This window comes from Numenius arquata, chromosome 24 (assembly GCF_964106895.1).
Source record: "Numenius arquata chromosome 24, bNumArq3.hap1.1, whole genome shotgun sequence".
NCBI lineage: Eukaryota > Metazoa > Chordata > Aves > Charadriiformes > Scolopacidae > Numenius > Numenius arquata.
In genome coordinates, this window is record NC_133599.1 from 1,148,582 (window position 1) to 1,171,196 (window position 22,615).

The window sequence follows — 22,615 nt, forward strand, 5'->3', positions numbered from 1 at the left end:
CTACTGCACAGCAAACACTTATAAAGAAGTTGCAAAATAGCTGTGCCTTAATAACTCTGAAGGGTTTTCTGCTGTCCTGACTTCACTACCAAACGCACAACCAGCACCGCATTGGCACAGAAGAGTTAAAACAATAAGATGGATTTGCAGTGAAACAACACCATATTGTAATGAAAGCACAGGACTGAAAAGGAACACCAGCCTCTTTGTTAGACGTTTTAGTTTATACAGCTCAAAGAAAGAAAATTTAAAGTGACCTCCATATTATTTTAAATCCCTCTCCTTGCTTGTAAATCGTCATTGTGAAAGCTAAATATTACTCACTCTTAGCTGCTAATTGGCACTTACTGTGTCCTGTTATAAATATAAGGGATCAATGTAACATATGAATTACAAGACAGGCTTACTTAGCACCTAGACTGTCAAAAAGAATGTAACTTTTGTTTACAAGACTAAGTATTCACATTTCAGCCTTTAATAAGGCCAGGGATGGATGCCGACTCAGACTTTACATCACAAATATGAAAATTCAAGTATGTCAGATTTAATAAGTGCCGTATTTTACCTCGAGAGTCTTTCACCATTATGTAAGAACAGCAAGACACTCAATCGAGAGGGTGCTGGTGGAAAACGTAATACAGATTGCTCCAGTTGCTGTGGAAAACTACAGTGCATAAAAAAAATTGTACACCTACATCTTGTAAGGATTAGGATGGGATCTCTGAGAGAGTACATCAAATTTTATACATAATTGAATAATCTTTCCTCCTATTCATCTGGATTGTGCAGGTGATTTACCAAGATTAGAATCACCTATTTCAGCAGAATCAACAATGGTGGAAGAAGCAGTGTCTATGACACGAACGGCTGGTCAGGTATTATCATCTTCTGTGAAAAGGAACACGGTGTAGTTCCTTGTTTTAGATAACTTTACACTTGACCAGTTCTTCGCCTTCCTTGTTGGAGTGAGCTGCTTGACTGGTTCGTGATAAATAGGTGACAGAAATCCCTCTTACAATGCTTTGCTATCAACTCCGCTACATAAACCTCTTACTAGAAACAACACAAGTACTTAAGGAGTGCAAAGTGTCATCAGTCTGCTTATCCCTCGTGCTGCACACGCTGGAGGCGACTTCTCATTCTGCCCTGCGTTTTCAGTCCAGGCGGCTCATTCGGGTCCCATCCAGGATGGAAAACACGCAGCCTTCAAGGTACACACGGCTGCAACCTCCGCGAATCCCCTGCCAGGCACGGCAAGCCTTCACCCGCTGTTCCAGTGCAGGCCAGGCTTTTATTACTTAGATACAGACATTCAGTCATTTACAGCGTTATACCCATGTGGGCAGCAGAAATGAAATGCTAACTACTCTAACCGGGACTAATCGCCTGCTGCTTCTCCAAAAAGGTGACACAAATTCACGGACACTTCAGCAGTGTAACAGTGGCCCCGTGGAAGTCACTCTGCGTGTTAAACGTCGTACAAATATCCCGATGCATTTAACGAGCGCTGCCTCCAATAAGATAGGCCAAATTTTGAAGTTTGTGTATTGGTTTCAAAACTGCTTCCCAAAACTCACCAAAGCGGACTTCCCCACACCTCCTGAGCCAAGGACCACTAGCTTGTACTCACGCATGGTGTGGTCTGTTCAAACAGCAACGATCTAGAAAGCAGGAAAAAAGCCAACAGTTAAAAGCGTGCCCGCACATACGCATTTATGTCTTTTGAAAGTAGCAGCACGCTCCCCTTCTCCAAACACTCCTGAGAACAGAAATCTCTTTAGTAACAGCCATGGGGTTTATTTTTCCACCTGGGCACTTGGGGTTCAGAAGGCCACTCCGACAGCTCCACTTTGTCTGAGATGCCCAGGACCCGTGAGCCTGCGGGTGCTGGGAGAGGAGGAGGGTGAATCCACCACGGTACAAAGACAGTGCAGCCACCAGTGCAGGGGGAGCACACGCTCTCGCTGCCTGTCCTCCGCGTTCTCAGCATTTACAGCATAAAATAACAAGTATTGGACAAGACAACTAGCTCAGAAAGACGCAAGGAGAGAGGTTGACGTCTCCTACCCGCCCCCAGCAGGGAAGGCTCCGGGTCAGTATTTTCCCTCTGGAAAAGGCCAGCCCATGGTGGCTGCCAAGGCAGAGCCTCCCTGTGCCCCAGCCAGGGCTCTGCCTTTTTATGGAAATCTTGCAACTCCCTCCACTTGCTGCGCAGCACCAGAAAACTCCTCATTCTCACCGAGATTCCCTGACAAATAAGGCAAATGACAACGCTGGTGATAAACATTTTACACTATGTTTACATTATACGCCAGGCCGGGCTGTCCCTATCAACGAGCTCAAGCAAACAATGACCTCAGCAGCTAATTATCTCCCCCTCTTCCCCCAGCAAGATAGCGCTTTCTTCCCAAGTAAGGCTTCGGAAACACGAGTGCTATGAGCCTGGGCAAGCTGCATCTCTCAAAGGCATTTCAAACTAACGTTAGCACAGGATTTATGGGCTCACTGCCGGCAGTTCGAGGATTGCTTTAAAAATAAAAATGTATTCCAAGTAGTTTGATAGAGAAATGTATCACCTTGTCGACTACCGCTAACAACAGTCTGCGAAGAACAGGGATCGTATTTTTAGCTTTGCAACTGTGGACAACTCCCCGACAATCTGTGTCTCAAGTTTATATAATCACCAAATCGGGACAGGTTTTTTTCTATCATTTAAATTCCCAAGGGAAAGCTGTAGCACAGAGAGAGCAGAGGAGCCCCACGTGCTGCCGCGCAGCCACAGCCAGTCCCCGCCAGAGCCACCGGGACTGGCAGCAAACGCCTCGCTGCAGACTTGCCCAAACATCCTGCATTTAACCCTCAGCCCTCAACCACAGCATGTTTTATGGCCTAAATGTGACACAAGCGCAGGTTAAAACAAAAATTAAAAAAAACCCTGCGTGCAGCTGGAGAGAGACACACAAATTCTGTGGCTGGTTTAACACAAGTTTAGGCTCATTTTAAGTCCAAAGAACAGAACCAGAGGGCTGGCCAGCCCACGCTGGGGCTCAGAGCCACGCAGCCGAGTTGCCCTTCCCTCTCCCGAACCTCAGCGGGGGGATAAGGGTGACACCACCAGCAGCCCCCGGTTTTCAGCACCTTGGGGCGGTTTCTTCTTCATTCTTCAACTCTTGAAACCTACATGAGCTGCAGTTTCTTAACTTCATAGAAATTGTGAAACTAAGTCAAACTGAAAGGGATTTTCCAGAATGGTAACTTTGAATAGCTAAAAGCAGAGCAAGCAATGTCTCTGCACTCTAGTACACCAACATTTTTGGTTATTCTGGCAGCTGTAAGCTCTTCTGCGTGAAAGTTTCCCCGAGAAGTAACATCCACTTCCTTTTTTTTTCAAAAATCATGATTTTGGATGGAAAGGAGAGGGGAATTCCAACTAGCAATGATTTTCCCCTTGATAATCCTGAGAAATTAAAAGGCCATACATTTTTTATAGACCATAAATGCAACTTACTGATTTGGTTTATCTTCATCTTCCTACAGTTCCACACTCTGTTCCACCCAAGAAACCCCAGAAAGCAATCAAATGAAGGGTTAAATTTAGCTGTGAACTCTTCCACTTCTTATTTATAGTAAAAATACTTGTGGGAAAGTTTCAGCTGGGAGCAGTACAAGACTAACTTCTCATTTCTTCTCTACAGTATTTGCTGATTATTTTTCTTTTCAGGTGCAACAGGAAACCAAGATCCTGAAACGCATGAGCCTCATTACTGTAAACCCCACATGCCTTAATTATCTTGTAGCTCTTTCACAAGTATGTTAATGTTATCTGTTTATACAACATGAATAGAGTGCTCAAGAAATTACTATGCTGCATCCCAGCCAACTTTTCATTTGGCAACTGCTTGTGCCCACCTAAATAGAGTCAGACACTGTCGCATTCATTTCCACCCAGAGCTCTGGGTAGTGGAGTCACGTGCTGGGAAGCAATGGCTATGGTTCAAAATGGAATGAAGTTATGGGTGTTAAGTGTTTCTTTCGAGGCAAGAAAAGCATATGATCATGAAGCAGCATAAAAAAAATAGGTCTTACTGTTGTCATAAATGCTGTGAAATTATCTCATTAGTTTTGAACACTGTGGTGCAAAAATAAAGCAAAAGGTAAGCGTGTCTCCTCGCTCGTGCTCCCTTTCCCCATTCACACAAAGCCACTTCTCTGGGGCAGGACAACCATGGGGCAGAGATCACACCTCATCTCCCTGACCCATCACTGCCCCAGGCAGCAGGGCCCCCCCAACCTGCCCAGCACCTGCACAGCCACTTCAATACAGTGATAAATCAGTAGGGTTCAGTTTCAGCTATAAGAGTGAACAAACTTTGCTTCTACACTGCAAAACACCCGACACCTCCAGATTAATCTCTTCTTTTCTTTATTCTTTAACAGCAGCATCTCTTTCCTGCTGCTGCTGTCACAACACTGCCTGGGAAATGACAGAAACGCATACTCAGCATCAGCCCCAAACTGCTCAGCTCCTTCCTGAAGGAAGCGTGAAGAGCCCTCCCCTGTGAACTGATGGAGATGTGAAGAAAAGATGCAGGATATCTGTTTAAATACGCAACAAAGAAAGGCAGGACGGCAGAAGGATCTCTGAGGGACGGGCAGGTGGATGCAAAGGCAGATGAAGCTGTAACCTGAAACATGGCTCTGAGCACCCGCATCTCTGGAGAGCCCAGCTTTCCCCAGCTCACCCGCATCTCTGGAGAGCCCAGCTTTCCCCAGCTCACCCGCATCTCTGGAGAGCCCAGCTTTCCCCAGCTCACCCGCATCTTTAACTGCACCAACCACCTCCCGCCCCGTTGCAACCACGTGGCTGAATGAGGGCTCAGAGCAGCAAAACTTTCAGGGTATTTCCCAAGCAGCGGAAGGAGCTGGGCAGACACAGCGGGGGGAGAATGACCAAGCCCTTCAGGAGATAACCCTGCCGCAAAAATTAGCTGCTCCTCTTAGAGAAGTTTCACCAGCTCATCAAGAAGTTTATAATTTGGATGATGGGGAGAGAGAAGCATAAACAAAGACGATAAGTGAAGACAGCAGTGAAAGAGAGTGGGTGCAAGAACTTCACAGCGAGATGTGAGGTGCACCCTGTGGAATGCAAACGCCCGAGTACAGCTCTGTACATCTGAAGAAGGCAGTTTGTATTTATCAGTTTCTCCTTCTTTCTCCAAACACCGCTGGAGCAGGAGGAGCAGATCCACGGCGCAGGGTGAGGAGGACGGGTACGAGCACATGACCCGATGGCTTTGCATAACTTGGTGAAACGTTGGCTGTGTCTGATGACACAATCTCCGTTCAGTAAGACAATAACGAAGACTTAACAAAATAACAATCAAAGCAGACACATTCTTGACTCAGCCTTAAAAACTGTTGACTGTACTCATAGGTTTGTATTTTGTACAACAGCAGAGGACATCAGGAAAGACAGAACACAAAACTTCAGGGTTTCTCTTCCCCACCACAGGAAACAAGATTCAGGCAACTTTTCATTTTAAACAATGCATTATACACTTATCAGTTCTCAAACTTCCCCAACTGCCAATGTTTTCAGTTAGCAATTTCATTTCAAATACACTGAGAACATTAAAAAAATCATACCTTGGCATAAAAGATCTCTCATCAGTGTTAGCAGCCCTACGGAAGGTTTTTCCAGGCTCCCTGTAAGGGACTGAGAAAAAAAAAAAAAAAGAATTAATCATTTAAATCATTTTTCAAGTGACAGTGTATGCAAGCGCCAAATCTTCTCTTTGTGGTTTTAAACCAAAACACGCCTGTCACAAAACTTGCCCTTTGCTTTATCAATGGAGCTCTACACAATTTCTGAATACTGGAACCAAATTACCTTATAAACAAGAACTCTGGCACAATTTAACGCTGTGTGTGTGACAGTGAAAGATTGCAGCGGGCCGGGTGGAAGGCAGTGGCAAAACACAATTTCTACTTGAGCGTGTCATTAAAAAACTCTTTACAAACTGGACTTGCAGTTAAGGTAAACCATAGGAAGAAGATACAAAATTGAACTTTCTCAAGTTAAAAAGTAAAAATCAATCTCACAACCATAAAGTTTACATTTCTGCTTAATACAGGACCCCAATGGCTTTTAGAAGCAAGAAGTAAAACTCGTCCCTGTGCTGTGCAGCTCCCGGAGCCGTGTCGGCTCAGCCACCCAATGTGTCACACCGAGTGACGAAGCATCGGCCTGAACACAGAGCACCCACGGCCACCGACTCTCGGTTCCCTGAGCCACGGCACATCCACTGCTCTGCGGCAGCGGGGCTGGACCCAGCCGAGCTGCCAAGCCAAACCGCTTGTCTATGGCTTTCTTTACATCAATTTTTACAGGATTTATGCAAAGTTGCCACTTCCGTCCACAATCCCCTGTAGCTGTTATTTGATGATTGCATTTGCAAAAAGGTCACATACGCTTCCAAAGTCTCGCTTTTTCCCTTTCCTCCAGCAATGCCTTCTACCTCGACACGATGGAGTTCATCCTGCTACATACTGATGGCTGTCTTCTCCCAATTTCTGACCGTTCACCCGTCAGCTAACCCAGGGGTGGGAATTTTTAAGAACCATTCAATGACCAACTCCTGTCGAAAGCCAACAGGATCCAGGCTCCCACATCCCTTTTTTCAGCTCCCTTGAACCTCTCTGCCCACCGCCCTCACCCCCGCAGCACGCTGAGACCGCACCGGCGTGGGAAAGCATTACCCCAGAAACCTGGGGAAACGTGTTTCTGAAGAGCAAGTGACAGATAACAGATCAGCAAAGATATTTAAGAACTGAGTCAGTACTAAATGAGTCAGAAGGCCACGGCTGGACGAGAGGCGAGGGGGAAGCCGGGCAGAGCGGGAGCATCTGCTCCTCCACAGCTCCCACTCGGAGCATTTCGGGGTGGCCAAAGTGGGGCTGGGTATGCCACCGTGGGCACCAGCTGGCCTTCCACCACACACTGAGCACGCATCCAACAGGTAGGTTTAAACAGGCATGGCCGCTTTTTAACAGATTAACAGACTCCATCCATTCTGACAAACTGGATTAATCAAACCCTCACCCGAAAGCCGGCTGCTACGGATCTCCAAGCACTCGGGAGCCTCCTGCGCTCTCCAGGCCCTTTCCTCCTCTCCCCCAGTTTGCTTTTCCCACAAGAAAAAAGACAACTTTCTTCTGCAGATGGGCGCTGCTTAAGTCAAATCACCATGTTCCCATTGGACATCTTCTCCCTAATACACTCTACATGAAGCTGCACTTACAAAAGACGAACTGAGATCAGCCTAACCCTGCTTGAGGTTGTATCAAGTTTGCAATGCATTTTAAGAGATTAAAACATAGTACTTTCTCCTATCGAGCACACAGGAGAAAGCCAGCTGCATTTAGAGCAGCCCAGCGACCACGAGTGGTCACCAATGGGAGAAACCATCACTCAACCGCTCGCAATCCAGGGACTGCTGCAACACCTACAAAGTAAAATTATTTTACAGAACCCATCATGTTTCTTTCTTGTAAGAAACACACAGTGCCTGTGGGCCCACGCTGTGCCTTTGCGGCTGAGCGGCAGGATCTCAGCAGCACGGCCCCACGGGAGGCTGAGGAAGCAGAAGCATCAGGCACTGATGCTATCAGGGTCTCTCTGAACCAACGCGGGCATCCTGTCCCGTACCTCCCCATGCAGGAGCCCTGCCGTGCCCCGGTCCAAACTCCTTCCCCAGCCATCTGGGCAGCCCCACGTCACAGCGGGACGGAGGGGGACAGGCTGTCCCAGCCCTGCCTGGGCAGCACAGACACCACGTGTGTGACATTGCCTGAAGAGCACCTAGAAGGCGTGAGAAAAGGAGGGGCAGAGGGAGAGCGTGGAGGTGCACCCAGACAGGAGACACAGCATCTCACCGGTCCTCAAGAGTGGGAAGCAATTGTTCCCCTTTTAATGCTAGAATCATAGGAAGTTGAAATGAAAACAGAGCAATTTGGTTTTTTGAAAATATTTTTTTTTTTAGCAGCTCTGCACCCAACACCCCAGAGCCATGGGCATGTGCCACCCTGGAGCCACAGAAATCAAAGTGTTTTAGAAATAGACAATGAAGTTGTCATAATCCTTATCGAATATTTTCCCAAATATAATAGGAAGTTGGTCTAGAGCAAAGCAGAGCTCATTCCGGCAGCTCCTGCTCCAAGCATTCGCTTGGATCCAATTTGTACAGAAACAGGGATTTTTAGCGAAAGCGCTGACAGCGTCTCAGGGACAGGACTGAAGACAGATGACAACTCAGCAACGCAGGCTGCATTTTGACTCAAGAAGCACAAGGCACAGCCCTAGTTTGAAAAAGGGTGAGAGAAAAGGAACAGAGAAAAGCGAGGCCCTGAAGGAGCACACCCCAAACCACAAGCACCAGCTTCTAGAGCCAGCGTGGAACGGCCTCGTGAGGTGCAGCCGCCGCAGCCACCTGCGCTCCCGGCCCGACACGAGTCTTCCTCTCTTGCCATTCCCTGAGAAGATGCACCGCGGTGTCCCAGGGGAAGAGGAGAGAGGGGCAGGGAGCAACACCACTCACCCGGCTTTAGGGAAGAAAAACGAGACTGACCTCCTCCTGAGCGCTGGCTTGCTCATCACCCACACCTCCCTTTTTCTAGCAGTCTGCTCTGCACATGCGGAAACCAAAACATTTCACATTTTTGAGGGGAAACGTGCCGTCAGCATTTTACAGACCGGGGAGAGAAACACGCAGATGTGTGTGTGAGCTCCAGCACCTCTGTCCCGGGCTGGCCCTGCCACCCCCAGGGGCATCGCCTTCCCCGGGAGAGGGGCAGAGCCTCGGGACGTTACAGCCACGCGTCTTGGTTATTTTTACCCTGGCGGTTAAATACTGAATCATGGCTACTATAAACAAACCTGTTTAATTTTGAACTTGTAAATGTTCTTCATGCCAGTTTTTTAAGTTACTATAAACTAGGCCATGAAAAGGGGTGGATTTATTTTTTTTTTTAAAAAAAAAAAAACAAACCAACATTGCTCAGTGCTCCACCAAAATCCCTTCATTACTCAGAGCCGTGTTTGCAAATCCAGCACTTCTGCAAAGATTTACAATGAAGAAAATCACACTAAAACTGGCAGAGCCCCTCCACAATAAAAAACATACAGAAAGAAAGCTACCGCAGGAAAGGCCGGAAACGCAGGACCCAGGCTCTCCCCTTGGCTCCACCAAGGGCCAGCGCTTGCCAAACGTGGGCTGCAAATTGCCAGCGGCACCGCGCTGCTCCAGCCGCCCAGCTCCGGCACTGCCGAGCGACAGCCCCGCTCACCGGCTGCTCCCTAATTAGTTATTTGTTATACACCATGTATACCACCACATCTTAGATATTAAATTACCCAATGAAGTTGAAATCACATTAAATGCTTCCCTAATATTAATCAAAGCTGTCAACAATTACACAATTGTTACACGCGAGCTACGGAAACGTGTCTGGAAGAGGGACGGTGGATCACAAATGAAAGGGTGTTTGTCTGCAAATTGCGCAATTAATTAACAGAGAGCTCCCCTAAAAAGCAACGAGACAAACACCACCATAGACTTACCCCGTTAGTTAGCATGTAATTTACTTAAATAATAAGCATCACTGCCATGGACTCACTTGCCAAATCCCTTGCCCAAGGCAGTCCATCTCCCTCTCTGCAGGGCACAGCGAAACCTCCCGCAGGGTGCCCGAGGCCACCAACAGCAGAGAGACGAGAGCAGGAGGGGGGAAGACAAGACTAAGCAGAAAGCAGGACTTCAGCCGGACTTTAAAGTACAATTTCACAAACTTCCATTCACACAAGCTTCAGAGTCTGCCTCTATTATGTTGCTCATTATCACTCTGATATGAGAGACCCAAGTAAACGTGTTTTCTGTATTAACTTTATATCATAGCACACATTTTATACACTATGGCAGAAATCTCACCCTCAATTTTGCAGTTATAACAGTAAAAACATCACCGTTTCCACTGACTGCTTTCAGCATCAAATCAAAGACAGCTCAAGGCAACAAGTGTATAACTAACTCTGGATAACCACACCGCCACTGAGTCACGACCCAACTGCAGGGCGACTCTGCTTCTGCCCCTCCAGATTTATACGCTTTTGTTCCAAATTTAACGCAGGCCAAAACCTGAGTTATTTCTTGTAAAAACAAGGAAAACATTTTGGTTCCAAGCAGGAATTTACATTGCCTAATCAACTTATTTTCTCCTTCGGTTACTTCAGGATTAGCAAACAGGTTATTTTGGACACTCGGAACCGCAGGCACTCCCGGGGGAAGCCTCGCTACGTGAAGAGCCGGAGCAACTCCTGAGCGAGCTCCAGTTCCCTACAACAAGGCTCAGGAATTGAATCTGATCCTGAACCACTACTGGGCTAAAGCGCAAGTAATTAGGAACTGAACTCACTGCGATTAGTGAAAAGTGTAACAATGTTCCAATATTGTAACAGTCCAGTATTTATAGAAGAGAACTTTCACCAATAAGTCATAAATTTACAAACAAGAAGGCAGCAATGTTTTAATAACATTCCTTGTCCAAGTGAGAGGCGATCACGATTCACTAATTTAAACCTAAATACACTCTTTTTTTTGTTTGTTTTTGAAGTACTAGATAAAAACAAAACCACCGCAGCGCGAAGCACACACGAAAAATGGAGCTCGTGACGAGCCAAATAAGCAAACGGGTATTTGGGAACACAGGAGAGAAATGACATTGTCCCGAGCTGTTACCCGAGGTGTTCAACTGGAAAAAGCAAGAGGCCTTGCCTTCAAAGCTTGCACACCTCCGTCCTCAAAAGCTCAAGTCCCGACCGTGTGCTCCTCCGAACCACCCCCAAATCCCCGCTTTCCGCTTCATTTCCCATCTCCTGTGCCGCACCGGGATGGTTCCGGCTGCAGGGCCGAGGTCATAAACGCCTGGGCTGAGAGTAAAGTCCTCCGGCAGCAGAGTCGTCCCTCCTGGCTCCGGCGTTGTGCCCAACGGGAGCTCCCAGCAAATTAACTACACCCACGCCAGCAGCCCAGGGAAACGATCTCCTTTGAAAGCAGCAGTAATTCTGCAACTTGAAAAAAGTGATGTGAAGCAAAACACATTGAGATTGATCCTCTCCTCGGTCTGTAATCTTCCCTGCAGCCAGCTTCACGCTGAACTTGCCATTTTCAATATCCTAACGGTAACTTCCATGGAAGCGAGTGCCCACGTCCTCGGCTCAAATTGCCGTGCGACAGAGGCACCGCGGGCACGGAACAAGTGCTTTGGGCAGCTGAAGCCTGCCATCCTGAAACAGCTAATTTATGTTTTGTCCTATTGGTCTGCATTTGCAGAAAGTTGCTAGGGACGTGTGCCAGCCCGACAAAGACGGGGAAAGGAAGCCAGAAGCAAAGCTCAAAGCCCAGCACACTCTGCATCCCCAAATTAGCCCAAGCGCGACGTCACCGGCTGCAGTTGGCAGCGTCCCCGCGGGACGGGCTGCAGCACCGCTGCGAACTCAATACTAATGAGCACTGATCGGCAAACAGCAGGGAAGACATCCACCTAAACGCTGCAGACTGAGGAGAAAACAGGCTTTTCTCAATTACGGGTATAAATCGGCTTCATAGGAAGCATTGAGTAGCCACATTATGGCAACCGACTGCCGGTGACGGGCCCAGCTGGTGGCAGGGTGGCAAAGCCCAGGTCCTCCCGAGCCGTGCCACGGCCCCACTCAGCCACTTCTCCTCATCTACAGCTACTCGAGTACTTTCGGCAGAGGGCTTTACACAAACCAGAGGAGTTCTCAGCAGCTTTTTCAGAAGAAGAAAAGAAAAACATTTCCTTTCCCCCTTCCTTGCCAGCAAAACATGTAAATGTTAAAGGGCATAAACATTAGACACAGGAGCCATTTATGGGACTTCCTCCATCTGTCGTCTACCACATCCACAACTTGCCACTGAGTTTTAAGCCCTATAAAGTTTTTTTTTTTTTTCACTTACTTACTTGGAAAAAAAATGTTCTGACCTTTTTTAATACAGATCAAATTCCAGACAGACTCTAGGAGGCTCAGTCGTAGCAAAACACCAACTACATTATACTTGGTAAGAATAATTTGTTGTGCTGATAGTAGCTTGGCAACGTTCTTAACTATGTTCTTCCTGGTTTATATAATTAGAGTAAATAAGTGACATGAGGTAGGTAGATTGTCGCTGCAATTTCAGCTTGCACTTTAATTATTTTATTTCTGCAGTAACAGGGCCCAGGCACTGGTCACGAAGCCCAGACACTGGTCACTGCTGGGGGCTGGCATCCAGCTGGTCCTTATTGGGTCTCCAGCATCACGCCTTTGATGGAGAAACCAATATAGCTTCCTCCCAATTCAGGTTTCTTTGAAACTCCTTGAAAAAACTGTAGAGGTTTGAAGTACTTTTCAGATGTATTTCTACCCCTCAGTGATCAATTCTAAGGCTAATATTAAGCCTCTAAAAATGCGTCATCTGTGAGCGTGGACAGTGCCCGGCTTTCCAGGAGACTGGGCTAACTTACAAATTCCAGAAAATATTAAGATTCTTTAAATCTTACTGGCAAAGCTGAAATAACCAGTTTGTGTGTATACGCTGGATTTGACCATGCAGACCTATCTAAAGGTCAGGTTTGCATATGCAGCCTAGAGATTTTCACTGCCTTAGGAATACTTTACTCTTTAATGCGTCAGCCACGAGCAACCAAAGCACCCCCAGTTCCCACGCAACTGCAGCTAATTAAACGCCTCTTTTAACAATGATTTTTTGAATGAAAAGCCCCACTTACCATATGGCCACTTATTAATACTACATTGTTTATCAGTTTAAATAAAACCCCTACAGCAATGGGTATCCATGTAATGAGTACCTAAATACAGTCACTGATGGATGTACCTTAGCACTGTAGAGCAGAACTGCACATCTTGAAATGTTTTCATGGCAAATTTTAAGGCTTGATAGGAGCCTGAATAGCAGTAAGTTAATGTACAGAATTAACATAAAATAGAGGAAAAAGTAATAGTTTCACTACTTCTTATAAAGAAATGGAGTTATTTAATATGGTACTTAATCCTTCAGTAGTTAGCTCAGTCCCCTAGTGCTGCTTCCTGGAATCTGGGGGCAGAGGGGAACTGAATTTTCTTTTAGAAGAAAATTTCGTTTTCGTTGTATGTGAAGATTTTAACTGAAGAAATATTCAAAAACGTTATTAACACTTCAGTGCTGGAGCCTGAAGGGCATCACAGCGAGAGCTTTCAGGCCAGGAGGGTGGAGAACCGAACCGCTGGCAGATCTGGCCTCTGCGTCGGGTCTTCCCTCAAGTTTTTAAATCCTCCTGAATCTGCTGGGCTTAAAAGGACAAAACTACTTTGACAATTCATCCTGGAATTTCCTTTATGGAAAATAAAAGGTGACACTAACCCCTAAAGGAAATAGCTCTGATAGTTTAAATCAGTTTTATATGAGCCATTTCAGTATTTATAGGTCAAGCTTGATTACAACCAAAATAGATTATTATACAGCTGTCTTTAAACAACAACAACAACAGAAAAAACCACGGACAGTTGGGAGTCCTGCTCCCAGAAGAGACGCTATGTTTAACTCACAAGGAAGGGAGGACACATCCTCCAGCAGCTAACGATGAGTACCACTGGCATCGGTCAGCTCTTCCCCTCCACCTCACCAATGGTATTCAAACAGGAACAAAAAGAGTCGTCTTTTTTTTTTTATGTGTCTTTGAAATGATAAGACATAAGGCAATAGGAAAAAAATCTCTCCCTTATTAGTATGCAAAATTGTTCAGCATATGGCCTGGAGACAGTCAGTTCTGACTCTGAGCAAGACCTGAGAACATACCACACTTAATTTGAATGTTAATTGCCGTTACTCGCAATTTCTGTGCTTTCCATTTCGGTTAGCACATCCTCCCATCCACGTTAAAACTCCCATTCAACTGTTTTTTCTAAGTAAATCTACAAATACATCAGCCGTACAAATGCACGGGCAATATCCCCACCGGTTTTAAAATATATTTAGGAACTTTGTAAAACTTCTGCCCATACAGATGCAGTTAACATGAACTTGGGAGGAAAAGGAGAACAAAAGTGCCAGCTTCTCAGCTCTCTAGACATGACTTAGTTTTTCTGACACCTGCTAATGGCACCCTCAGCTACCGCCCGCCCACTCCAGCTAAATTCAGTTGTACTCGGCATTGTGTTCATGAGGAGGGTTCAGAGCAAACAGTTCATTCAACAGATAGAGGCTACAAAGTACTGAAATTACAGAATAAAGGAAAAGAGCCACTTTCTCGGAATCACACCATTGAGGAAAGTCCCCTGGAGCATTAAAACATCTGTTTGATCATTTTAAACGAGGTTCCTGCAAAAGCTTTATTCTGAATTTGAGTGCATTCTAGAGATCAATATGCCAATGCAGTGTATTCGTGAAACAAGACAAAGGCGTAGAAACACTGTAATGCCTGTGACTTTGTAAGTGATCTGGTGAGCTTAAAGCCCTAAATGCACGAATATTTCATGAGAAATGCTGTCTGAACTGTTGCAGTCTGTATCTTTAATCTTAATGTTATTTTCAACTACAATTAGTGTTATAATCCAAAGCAGAAAGCAACAATTGGCTAAATTTATTTTATCTTCCCCTGTATTTACTTCATAAACCCATGCAGATTTCTGTTGTTCGGGCCCGGTAACGGTTACCCAGCACATACCAACACAGCAGTTCTCAGGGCAAAGCAAGATGTGCTGGAATGGCACTACTTATGCAAAAAGGAGAATTGCGCCAGCAATAACCTTACCCAGTGAACTATGAGTTACTTTAAACTATCACGTGGTAGGTGGCATATAAAAAGATATCATTCTGCATGTCAGCTGTCTGTAATGAAAGTCTTCCTCTTCTCAGCAGCCCCTCCCTACAACTTCAAGTTTATTTGCATTAGAGAAAAGAATATTACATAAAAAGCAACATAAAAGGGACTGCAACCAATACATCCAGCCAAACTGCTCCTCCCACATACTCGGTGCTTTCCAGAGTAAGGGTCTGTTTCCAGCTGACGTGTTAAAAGTGTGAGAGATGCCTGATTCCATAGAGATCATTCACTGGGACAAAAACTAGTAGAGGTCTTACTTGTAGACGCGGGGAGCGCTCGCAGCTCCAGCCACAGCCAGCTCCAGCCACAGATGCTCAGATCTTTTTAAAGAGCAGATTTCATAGCTATGAGTTCACACACACTACCCTGATTTAAATATGACAAATTCAAATTTTTTCAGTATTAGAACACTCCAGAACACAACATCGCTGGATCCAACAAATATTTCAGCAAAAAAAACCCAAAAAACCAAACATTCCAGCCAGCCTGGAGTTTGCAGTTCCAGCCACTCTCCAGTGAAACGCCACTGCCTGTTTTCCTGCAGCGCTCCGGCAGCAGCAGTGAAGCAACGGAACCGACTGACAAACATGAGGTGTGCTACCAGATGCGTGGCATTTCCAAAAAGCAGGTTTTTCCCCAGTAACTTTTGACAGGGCGACAATTACCTATTATAGAAATGCTCATCCTGCTCCTTACATGAGCGTATGAAGCACCAGGCCAGCATACACATTTGACTGCCTCATTTAAGCGATTAATAAAGATAAGTTTCAGCCATAACCCAACCACTGCTGTGGACATACCCAGTGCTCTTGTTTCAGGGCCCCAGGTGGATTTAAATATTTTCCTTCTTATCAATATTCAAAATAAATAACAAACCGTAATGACTCAGGCCACCTGCTCGACAGGACTGCTACTGCCTGGCTCCTCGTATTTTCAGTCAAACAAAGCAAAACAGGAGAGAAAGCCACGTCCACCACCTGCAGCCGGGGGCTGTGAGCAGCCCCGAGGCTTCCTTTTTTGCTGTGTGTTACCTGCTGCTTCTCCATTACAAAAGCACCGTGGAGGGTCAGACTTTCCCCCCAGACAAAGGGCTTTGTTCATCAAAAGGAAACAAACAGCAGTTTTGAAAACATACTAAGGTCTGCTTTTGTCAGCACCGGGATTTCTCAATCAGAAAAATTAAATATGCGCTTTCCCCGGGTTCACGTCAAGCCACTCCAGCTGTGCCGAGGAAGTGCCTGTGCAGGTAGAGCCGGTATTTCCCAACACACCACCCAGTACCTGCCGGAGCACTCGCAGCGCAGCAGGAACACACATCAAAACACCAGCTTCATGTGGCCACGTTCAGATTGGCGCGGAGCTCCCCTGCCTGCTCCAGCAGCCGAGGCGGGGAGAAGAGAGCCCTCTGCCATGCCCTGGGCACTACGGTCACGGGCAAACAACAGAGTTTTAAAGCTCACCTTTAACTAGAGGCGCTTGCTGCTACAGTGCTGGGAGTGCAAACTGGAAATATAGAGGTTAGAAACCCCAAAATGGTAAGTGATCAAAATTAGGGAAGGCTTCTGGTGTCCCATTTCTTCCCACACACGCCTCAGAGGATCTTCCCACAGCAGATGAATGCAATTTAAGTTTAAACACACCATTTCTGATTAGGAATGTAACACTCTGCCTCCTCCTTGAACACCACCCATCTTCCCACAGCCTCTTCATCTTAATATCATTAAATGGACTACTTTAGACAACCTTAATTATTGCAATATTTGCAAGGGGAGAAGCGATCTCTCAGTAACCGCCTTCTGTCCTGTTCAGAGCTCTGGAGATCAAAACGCATTTCATATCAAACCTGGAAGTGAAATGGCATCCGTAGCTCCAGCACCAGAACAAGGTGCTCCAGCGTCAATACTGGGTACCAGCAGCTAAGCAGGGACGTGCTCTCCTGACTGATGCTCCACTGTCACCACGGTCTGCTCAGCTTCTCCCTGCTCTCCCCTTTCCTCAGAAAGGAGCTCAGAAAATATGCAATAATTAACAAAATTATCATTATCACAGGAAAGCATGGATATCTTCTGATAACGAGCCATTTCTCTGCGGATGGTGCCAGCCAGCCAGCAGACACATAAACCCAACTCACAGGTGATGTCTTTCAAGTCACCAACACAACAAGCAGCTCCAACTGAAAAACAAGCAGTGGAGGCCTTAAATTTGTTGCAATAGAAATGCAGCTTGATATAAACTCCCACAAATGCAGGCTGTTCCTTGCAAACAACACTCCGTTACCACTGAGGACAGAGAGCAAATATTCCCCTACTTACCCACCGTCCAGAGAAGCGGCAGGTCACGCTCTCTCCAGATGCAGCAGGGAAAGCAGAAGCCACCGCGTCACCTCCACTGCAGTCCCGGCACAAGAGTGACAGAGAGACACTGCCCTAAGTCAGACACGGGCAGGAATCACAGTTTCTTGTTCTCTTTGCAACTCCTTCCCTCGACCAGCACTGGTGCTTGCACAACCACACCGTGAGCCACAGCAAGAAGTGATCTGGCTCAAAACTACATATATATTTTTTGGGACTAGCTCAGTTTCCAGCTAACAAAGCTCCCCGACTGACCTCAACATCTAAGAGCGCAAATATCAGAGCAAGGGGGACAACGAAACTGCATTTATCTCACCCTACCAAGCGATACAACACGACAGGCTCCGAGCGACAGGCAGGGCCACACACTCACAGAGATGTCTGAGGGTGTTGGGGTAAAACCAAACTCCCACCACGAGGTTCCAGATCATACCTGCCTCATAGAATCATAGAATGGTTGGAGTTGGAAGGGACCTTAAAGATCATCGAGTTCCAACCCCCCTGCCCTGGGCAGGGACACCTCCACTAGAGCAGGTTGCTCAAAGCCCCATCCAGCCTGGCCCTGAACACTTCCAGGGATGGGGCATCCACAACTTCCCTGGGCAACCTGTTCCAATGCTTCACTACCCTTACAGTAAAGAATTTCCTCCTAATATCTAATGTAAATCTCCCCTCTTCCAATTTAAAACCATTACCCCTTTTCCTGTCACTACATCTCCTGACAAAGAGTCCCTCTCCGGCTCTCCTGTAGGCTCCCTTCAGATATTGGAAGGCTGCTATGAGGTCTCCCCGGAGCCTTCTCTTCTCATCCACGAGCAGCTTTCGTGGATCCATCCATCTATGTGGACCATCCATCTCTTCTCTTCATCCACGAGCAGCTTTCATCAAGCATTCTCAATTTCCTCTGCTTCTAACAACACTGGGTAAACTGGTCTTAACAGGCACGAAACAACTACTTTACACATCACACCACACGTAACTTGAAAAATCACCTTTTTTTTGCACATGGAAGACACTATCTACTACCTGCTCTGCCCCCTCGGGACCGTCACCCACAGCAAATCCACGCTGACCTTGGAGGATGCTTCTTCATGGCCTGCTCTGACACCTGAGCAAAAGCAAATCAACTCAAAGCACACTCGGCTGCAGCCTCAGAGCTCACATTAAAGCCATTTACTCTTGTAGATGCTTTCAGTCCTGGTGATAATCTATGAAATACAAATAAACCACCATTTTTTATATACTATAACCAGATTCCTCCTAAAAATTTCACATTACTGGATCAAATGCTGTGTTGAATGCCAGGTTTACTAACTAAACCCTAAAAAGCATATTATTTGCATTTTCTAAAAAAGCAAGGGTATGGCAAGGGAAACCAGCACTTACGCTAAGATCTTGTCTATTTTATGAATCAGAAGCAACCATACATTCTGCAGAGCTTGTTTAAGTATAACTCAAGAAATCTAAAGGAGAAAGGGAAAAACTAGATGCACCTAAGGAGTCTACATTACTTCTTATGATACAGGCTTGTTTTGCAGAGAACCAGTCAGGGGGAACACCAGGCCATGGGTTAATACAGCTGCAGTCTCCTTCCAACCTGCAGCTACGGCCTCCTTTATCCTCTCTGCATTCTGGATCCTAGGATAAAATCCAAGGAGAAACCTGTTTGAGATGTGCACTTTTTAGGGCGTTAATTTATACACAGAGAGCAGTCTAGGAACCTGAATAATCTCAAATCCTGGCTGCCACCAGGCTTCAGAACCAGAGCAAATAACACAAAACACCTCACACAAGTTTTAGCATCTGAACAAGACAGACTGGACCAAACAAGATAGCTCTGCAAGATTAACTTTTCTTCCCAACTTTCTAACATCCTTACTTATCCCGGCCATTAGGTGTCATGTTTCCAGGATCAGAAGCTTTTGCAAAGTGCAAACACAAATGCCCAAGTAAAAATTGACACTGCAATTTATGAGCAACCCTTTAAAAACATGCTTTCATTAAAATTCTGTTTAACTTCCAATTACCTTTTAAATAAAAGAGTAAAAGCAAATCAGTAACTACTTCAGAGTTCAGCGTAAAATGAATTCAGGCTGTACTCTATCCACCATCCCCACTATCTCCTCTTTAAAAAACAAACCAAACAAAACCCACCTGAAATCAAGGCCAAAAAAAAAATAAAAATCAAACACAACCTCAGGACTTGGTCAAGTTTTAAAAAGGTGTCTCTTGAATCTGCTTCTGCAGAATTGAACACACAAAGCTACCAGAAGTGCTTGACGTTTAACATTGATCTGGCTCATCAGAAGCGAACAGAATGCAGTAAAATAGGAAGTCTCCCATATTATCCTCAAAGAAATTTTGATCCGGATCCCCGGCAGCCCGAGCCCAGCCAGGCTCTCCTCAGCTGCTTCCAGAGAGGTCGCAAGTAACACCAGAGCAAGGGCAGCTCTGAACTTCAGCTACAAGTGAAAAATATTTCAAATCCAAAGAGTAAAGGTTTGAATTTTATGTCCGTTCAAAAGATTCACTTCCTTTTCTCTCGTATAAACAGATGACACGTCCCCGTTCTCAGAATATTAGGATTCCTCTCTAAGATGATTTTTGAAGTGTCTGTGAAGTTGCACAGAAGCAATCTAATCTCTAAACACTGAGTACAAGTTCAAAGTGCCACCGAGCACACTGTGCACGCGCACGGTACAAAACCACTGCAACGTATAGAACAAACAAACATTTAGAGTTTTTTATGCCTAAGAGTATGATTCAATATACAATTAAAACTTTTATGTTAGAGTATGTCCACATGTTACACTACTGCTATCTAATTACGTCTCGATTTTTTTAAGACCAGTCCTGGGACTGGATGAACAGCCACAAAATGTATCACAAACAGGGCAGGACTGTATATTTGCAGCTTATGGTTTCAAACGTAAACCATTTTGATAAACTGCGTAAACATGAGTCTCCAAATAAAAGCATTAACGTGTCACTGGAATTACACTGTGCTAGTAATTCAGTCCGTTTGGCACAGAGTCCTCTTAAAATCTTCAGCAAAGCTACTTACCCTGAAAAGGGCCACACCAGAGCCCGGACACGTGATGAGAGACACCAGCTCCGCTTCCTGCCCGTCCCCAGAGCGGTGGCTCTCGGCTCTGCCACCACCAGTTGGTCCCGCTCGGTGCCACCAAGGTTCCTTCGCACCGTACACGGCCCCTCGACCAGACCAGCTACACCCTCCAGACACACACTCTCCTGTGTTTAAAAAGGCCATAAGAAGTATCGACTTTTAAGAAGCGCAACTCACTTTTCCGTGGCTGATCTTAGCCCGACAGAGCACACACGCTCCTCTCCTCCTGGGGCGTAGAAAACACTGCGCATGAAAACAGCTTATTTTTAGCAGCAGCGTATGTGAGCGCAGCGCTTCCTGTCGACTCCACCTTGAAGAACGACATAGGCGTTCTCGTGTCCAAAACTAGGATTTCACAACTTCTGCTGCCCGGGACAACAGGGAGGAGGAAGGGACGACCTGCTGAGAGCTGCCAGTGACAACTGCCCGGTTTCTAACTCGGCATCAAAAACTTGTGCTGGAGTATGTTGTCAGTCTTCAGGCAATCACACCAAAAAATCAATGGCGTTTTTTCTGCCACAATGATGAACAGAACATTAAATGTTTTTATTTATTACTCTGATCTTTTCCATAGTAACAGGATGTGAGCATGGCATTCCCAGCATAACGAAGTGACTATAGCAACGTGATAATGATGTCAGAATAATCCGACAGCGTTTCATACTTGGGACACGGTGAACTCCACCGCTTTCATAAATTAAGAGGTGCAGATATCACAAAGGCAAGGGAGCTCCATCTAAAACCTCCCCGTAAGTTGCCTCATTTCAGATAACTTCTCACTAACGGCACAGCCTTTGACTGCTAATGCACTACTTTCTGTTTCTCCACAGCTTCATCCGTTACTGCCTAAAAGTCTCACAAATTCCCACGTTAAAGCTCTTGCAGAATCCAAGGGCTCCACTAGCACCAGAGAGAGTTAATGACAGACCGTTTCAGCCAGAAAAAGCAATGACAAAACTCCCAACAGCAAAACATTTGACGGCAGGCAGCCACGCTCCACTCCACAGCCGCTTTCCTCAACTCTTCAAATAGCATGGTGTCTCTTTTTACTTCGGAGCAATACTACCACTCAGACAGAAACACAAAAGCAACAGAAATTACAGAGTGTTGATACGATACTCCGAAGGCAGACAGGCGTTTTCAAGTCAAATGACTATCTTAAGAAATATTATCTCCCTGTTAAGCTACTGAAAAGGAAAAAAATACGGAGTTTTCATAGTTTGCCCTTCCTGTTTGCAGCTCTTTCCAAGTTGTGTGCAAAGCAAAACCCAAGCGCCAATTCCAGTTCTGTGCTGGTCGGTATCGCCCAAACCCCAGCCCTCCCGCTGCGGAAGCCTGGCAGAAACCCTTGCACGAAAACCACCCGCACTGTAGCTCGAATATCGCAGGCAAAGATGCCAATTAACGAGAAGTACCTAAACGCAAAAGTTTCCCTGCACAGAGAACAGTTTCTCTTTACGTTGCCTCTTTGAAGCGACTGATGGAAGTGCAAGAAACCATCTCAGAGCTGAAGTGGTCGGAAACAGCCGGTCCCCGGGCCTGGAGGATGAGGATGGACCAGCGCGTTGCCCCGCCGTGGCTTGTGCTGAGAACACCGGGCTGTCCCCTTGGCCCGGCTCGTCCCACCTGCCCGAACCCCCTCCTGCCCAAACCACCCCCTGCCCAAACCCCTGCCCTCCGCCCGGGGCGGAGGAGGGGGCGCACGGGGAAGGCTGGCCCTCACCCGGCCCACCCCGCCCTCACGCCCCGCTCTCCCGGTACCTCCACGGTCCCCAGGCCGCCGGCGCCCGAGCCTTCGTGCCCCGTTACATCCCGGGGAGCGGCGGGGCGGCGCACACCCGACCACCCCAAACACCAGAGGAATTTTGGTGATTTCCAGCGGCCCGGCGAGACCCTGCGCAGTGCCCAGGGCCGACCGCCCCCGCCTCGGCCCCGCCGGCCGCCCGGCGCCCGGCCGCCCTCTCCGGCGGAGCCGCACAAGATGGACGGTGTCCAGCCCGCGCCGGGGGACGGGGCAGCCCCGGCACCGCGGCGGGACGGGCGGCGGGGAGCCCCGCACCGCCCCGGCCGGGGCCCAGCGCGGGCGGCCGCCTCCCGCGGGCTGCCCTCCGCCCGCCCCGCCGCGGCCGGGGTGAAGCCGCCTCCCCCCTCGCGGCCGGCTGGGCTTCGCCGCGCCCCCGGGGAGGGAGCGCTCAGC

General features: G+C 46.9%; 1 protein-coding gene across 5 annotated transcripts in view; it reads right to left on the bottom strand.

Annotated features, from left to right (window-relative positions):
* The window catches only part of RAP1A (RAP1A, member of RAS oncogene family), a 35,474-nt gene that overhangs the window by 12,549 nt on the left and 310 nt on the right, over positions 1-22,615 (bottom strand). The window contains exons 1-3 of one of the 5 annotated variants that reach the window (XM_074163290.1): positions 21,834-22,106; positions 5,647-5,716; positions 1,578-1,661 (exon numbers count right to left, since the gene is read on the bottom strand). In XM_074163290.1, coding sequence (XP_074019391.1) covers positions 1,578-1,634 — 57 coding nt within the window. In that variant the 5' untranslated portion in view covers positions 1,635-1,661; positions 5,647-5,716; positions 21,834-22,106. Of the gene's footprint in view, positions 1-1,577; positions 1,662-5,646; positions 5,717-8,627; positions 8,804-20,355; positions 20,670-21,833; positions 22,107-22,615 lie in introns of those variants that run through there. The other 4 variants (XM_074163288.1, XM_074163289.1, XM_074163287.1 and 1 more) reach the window with 4 other exon arrangements.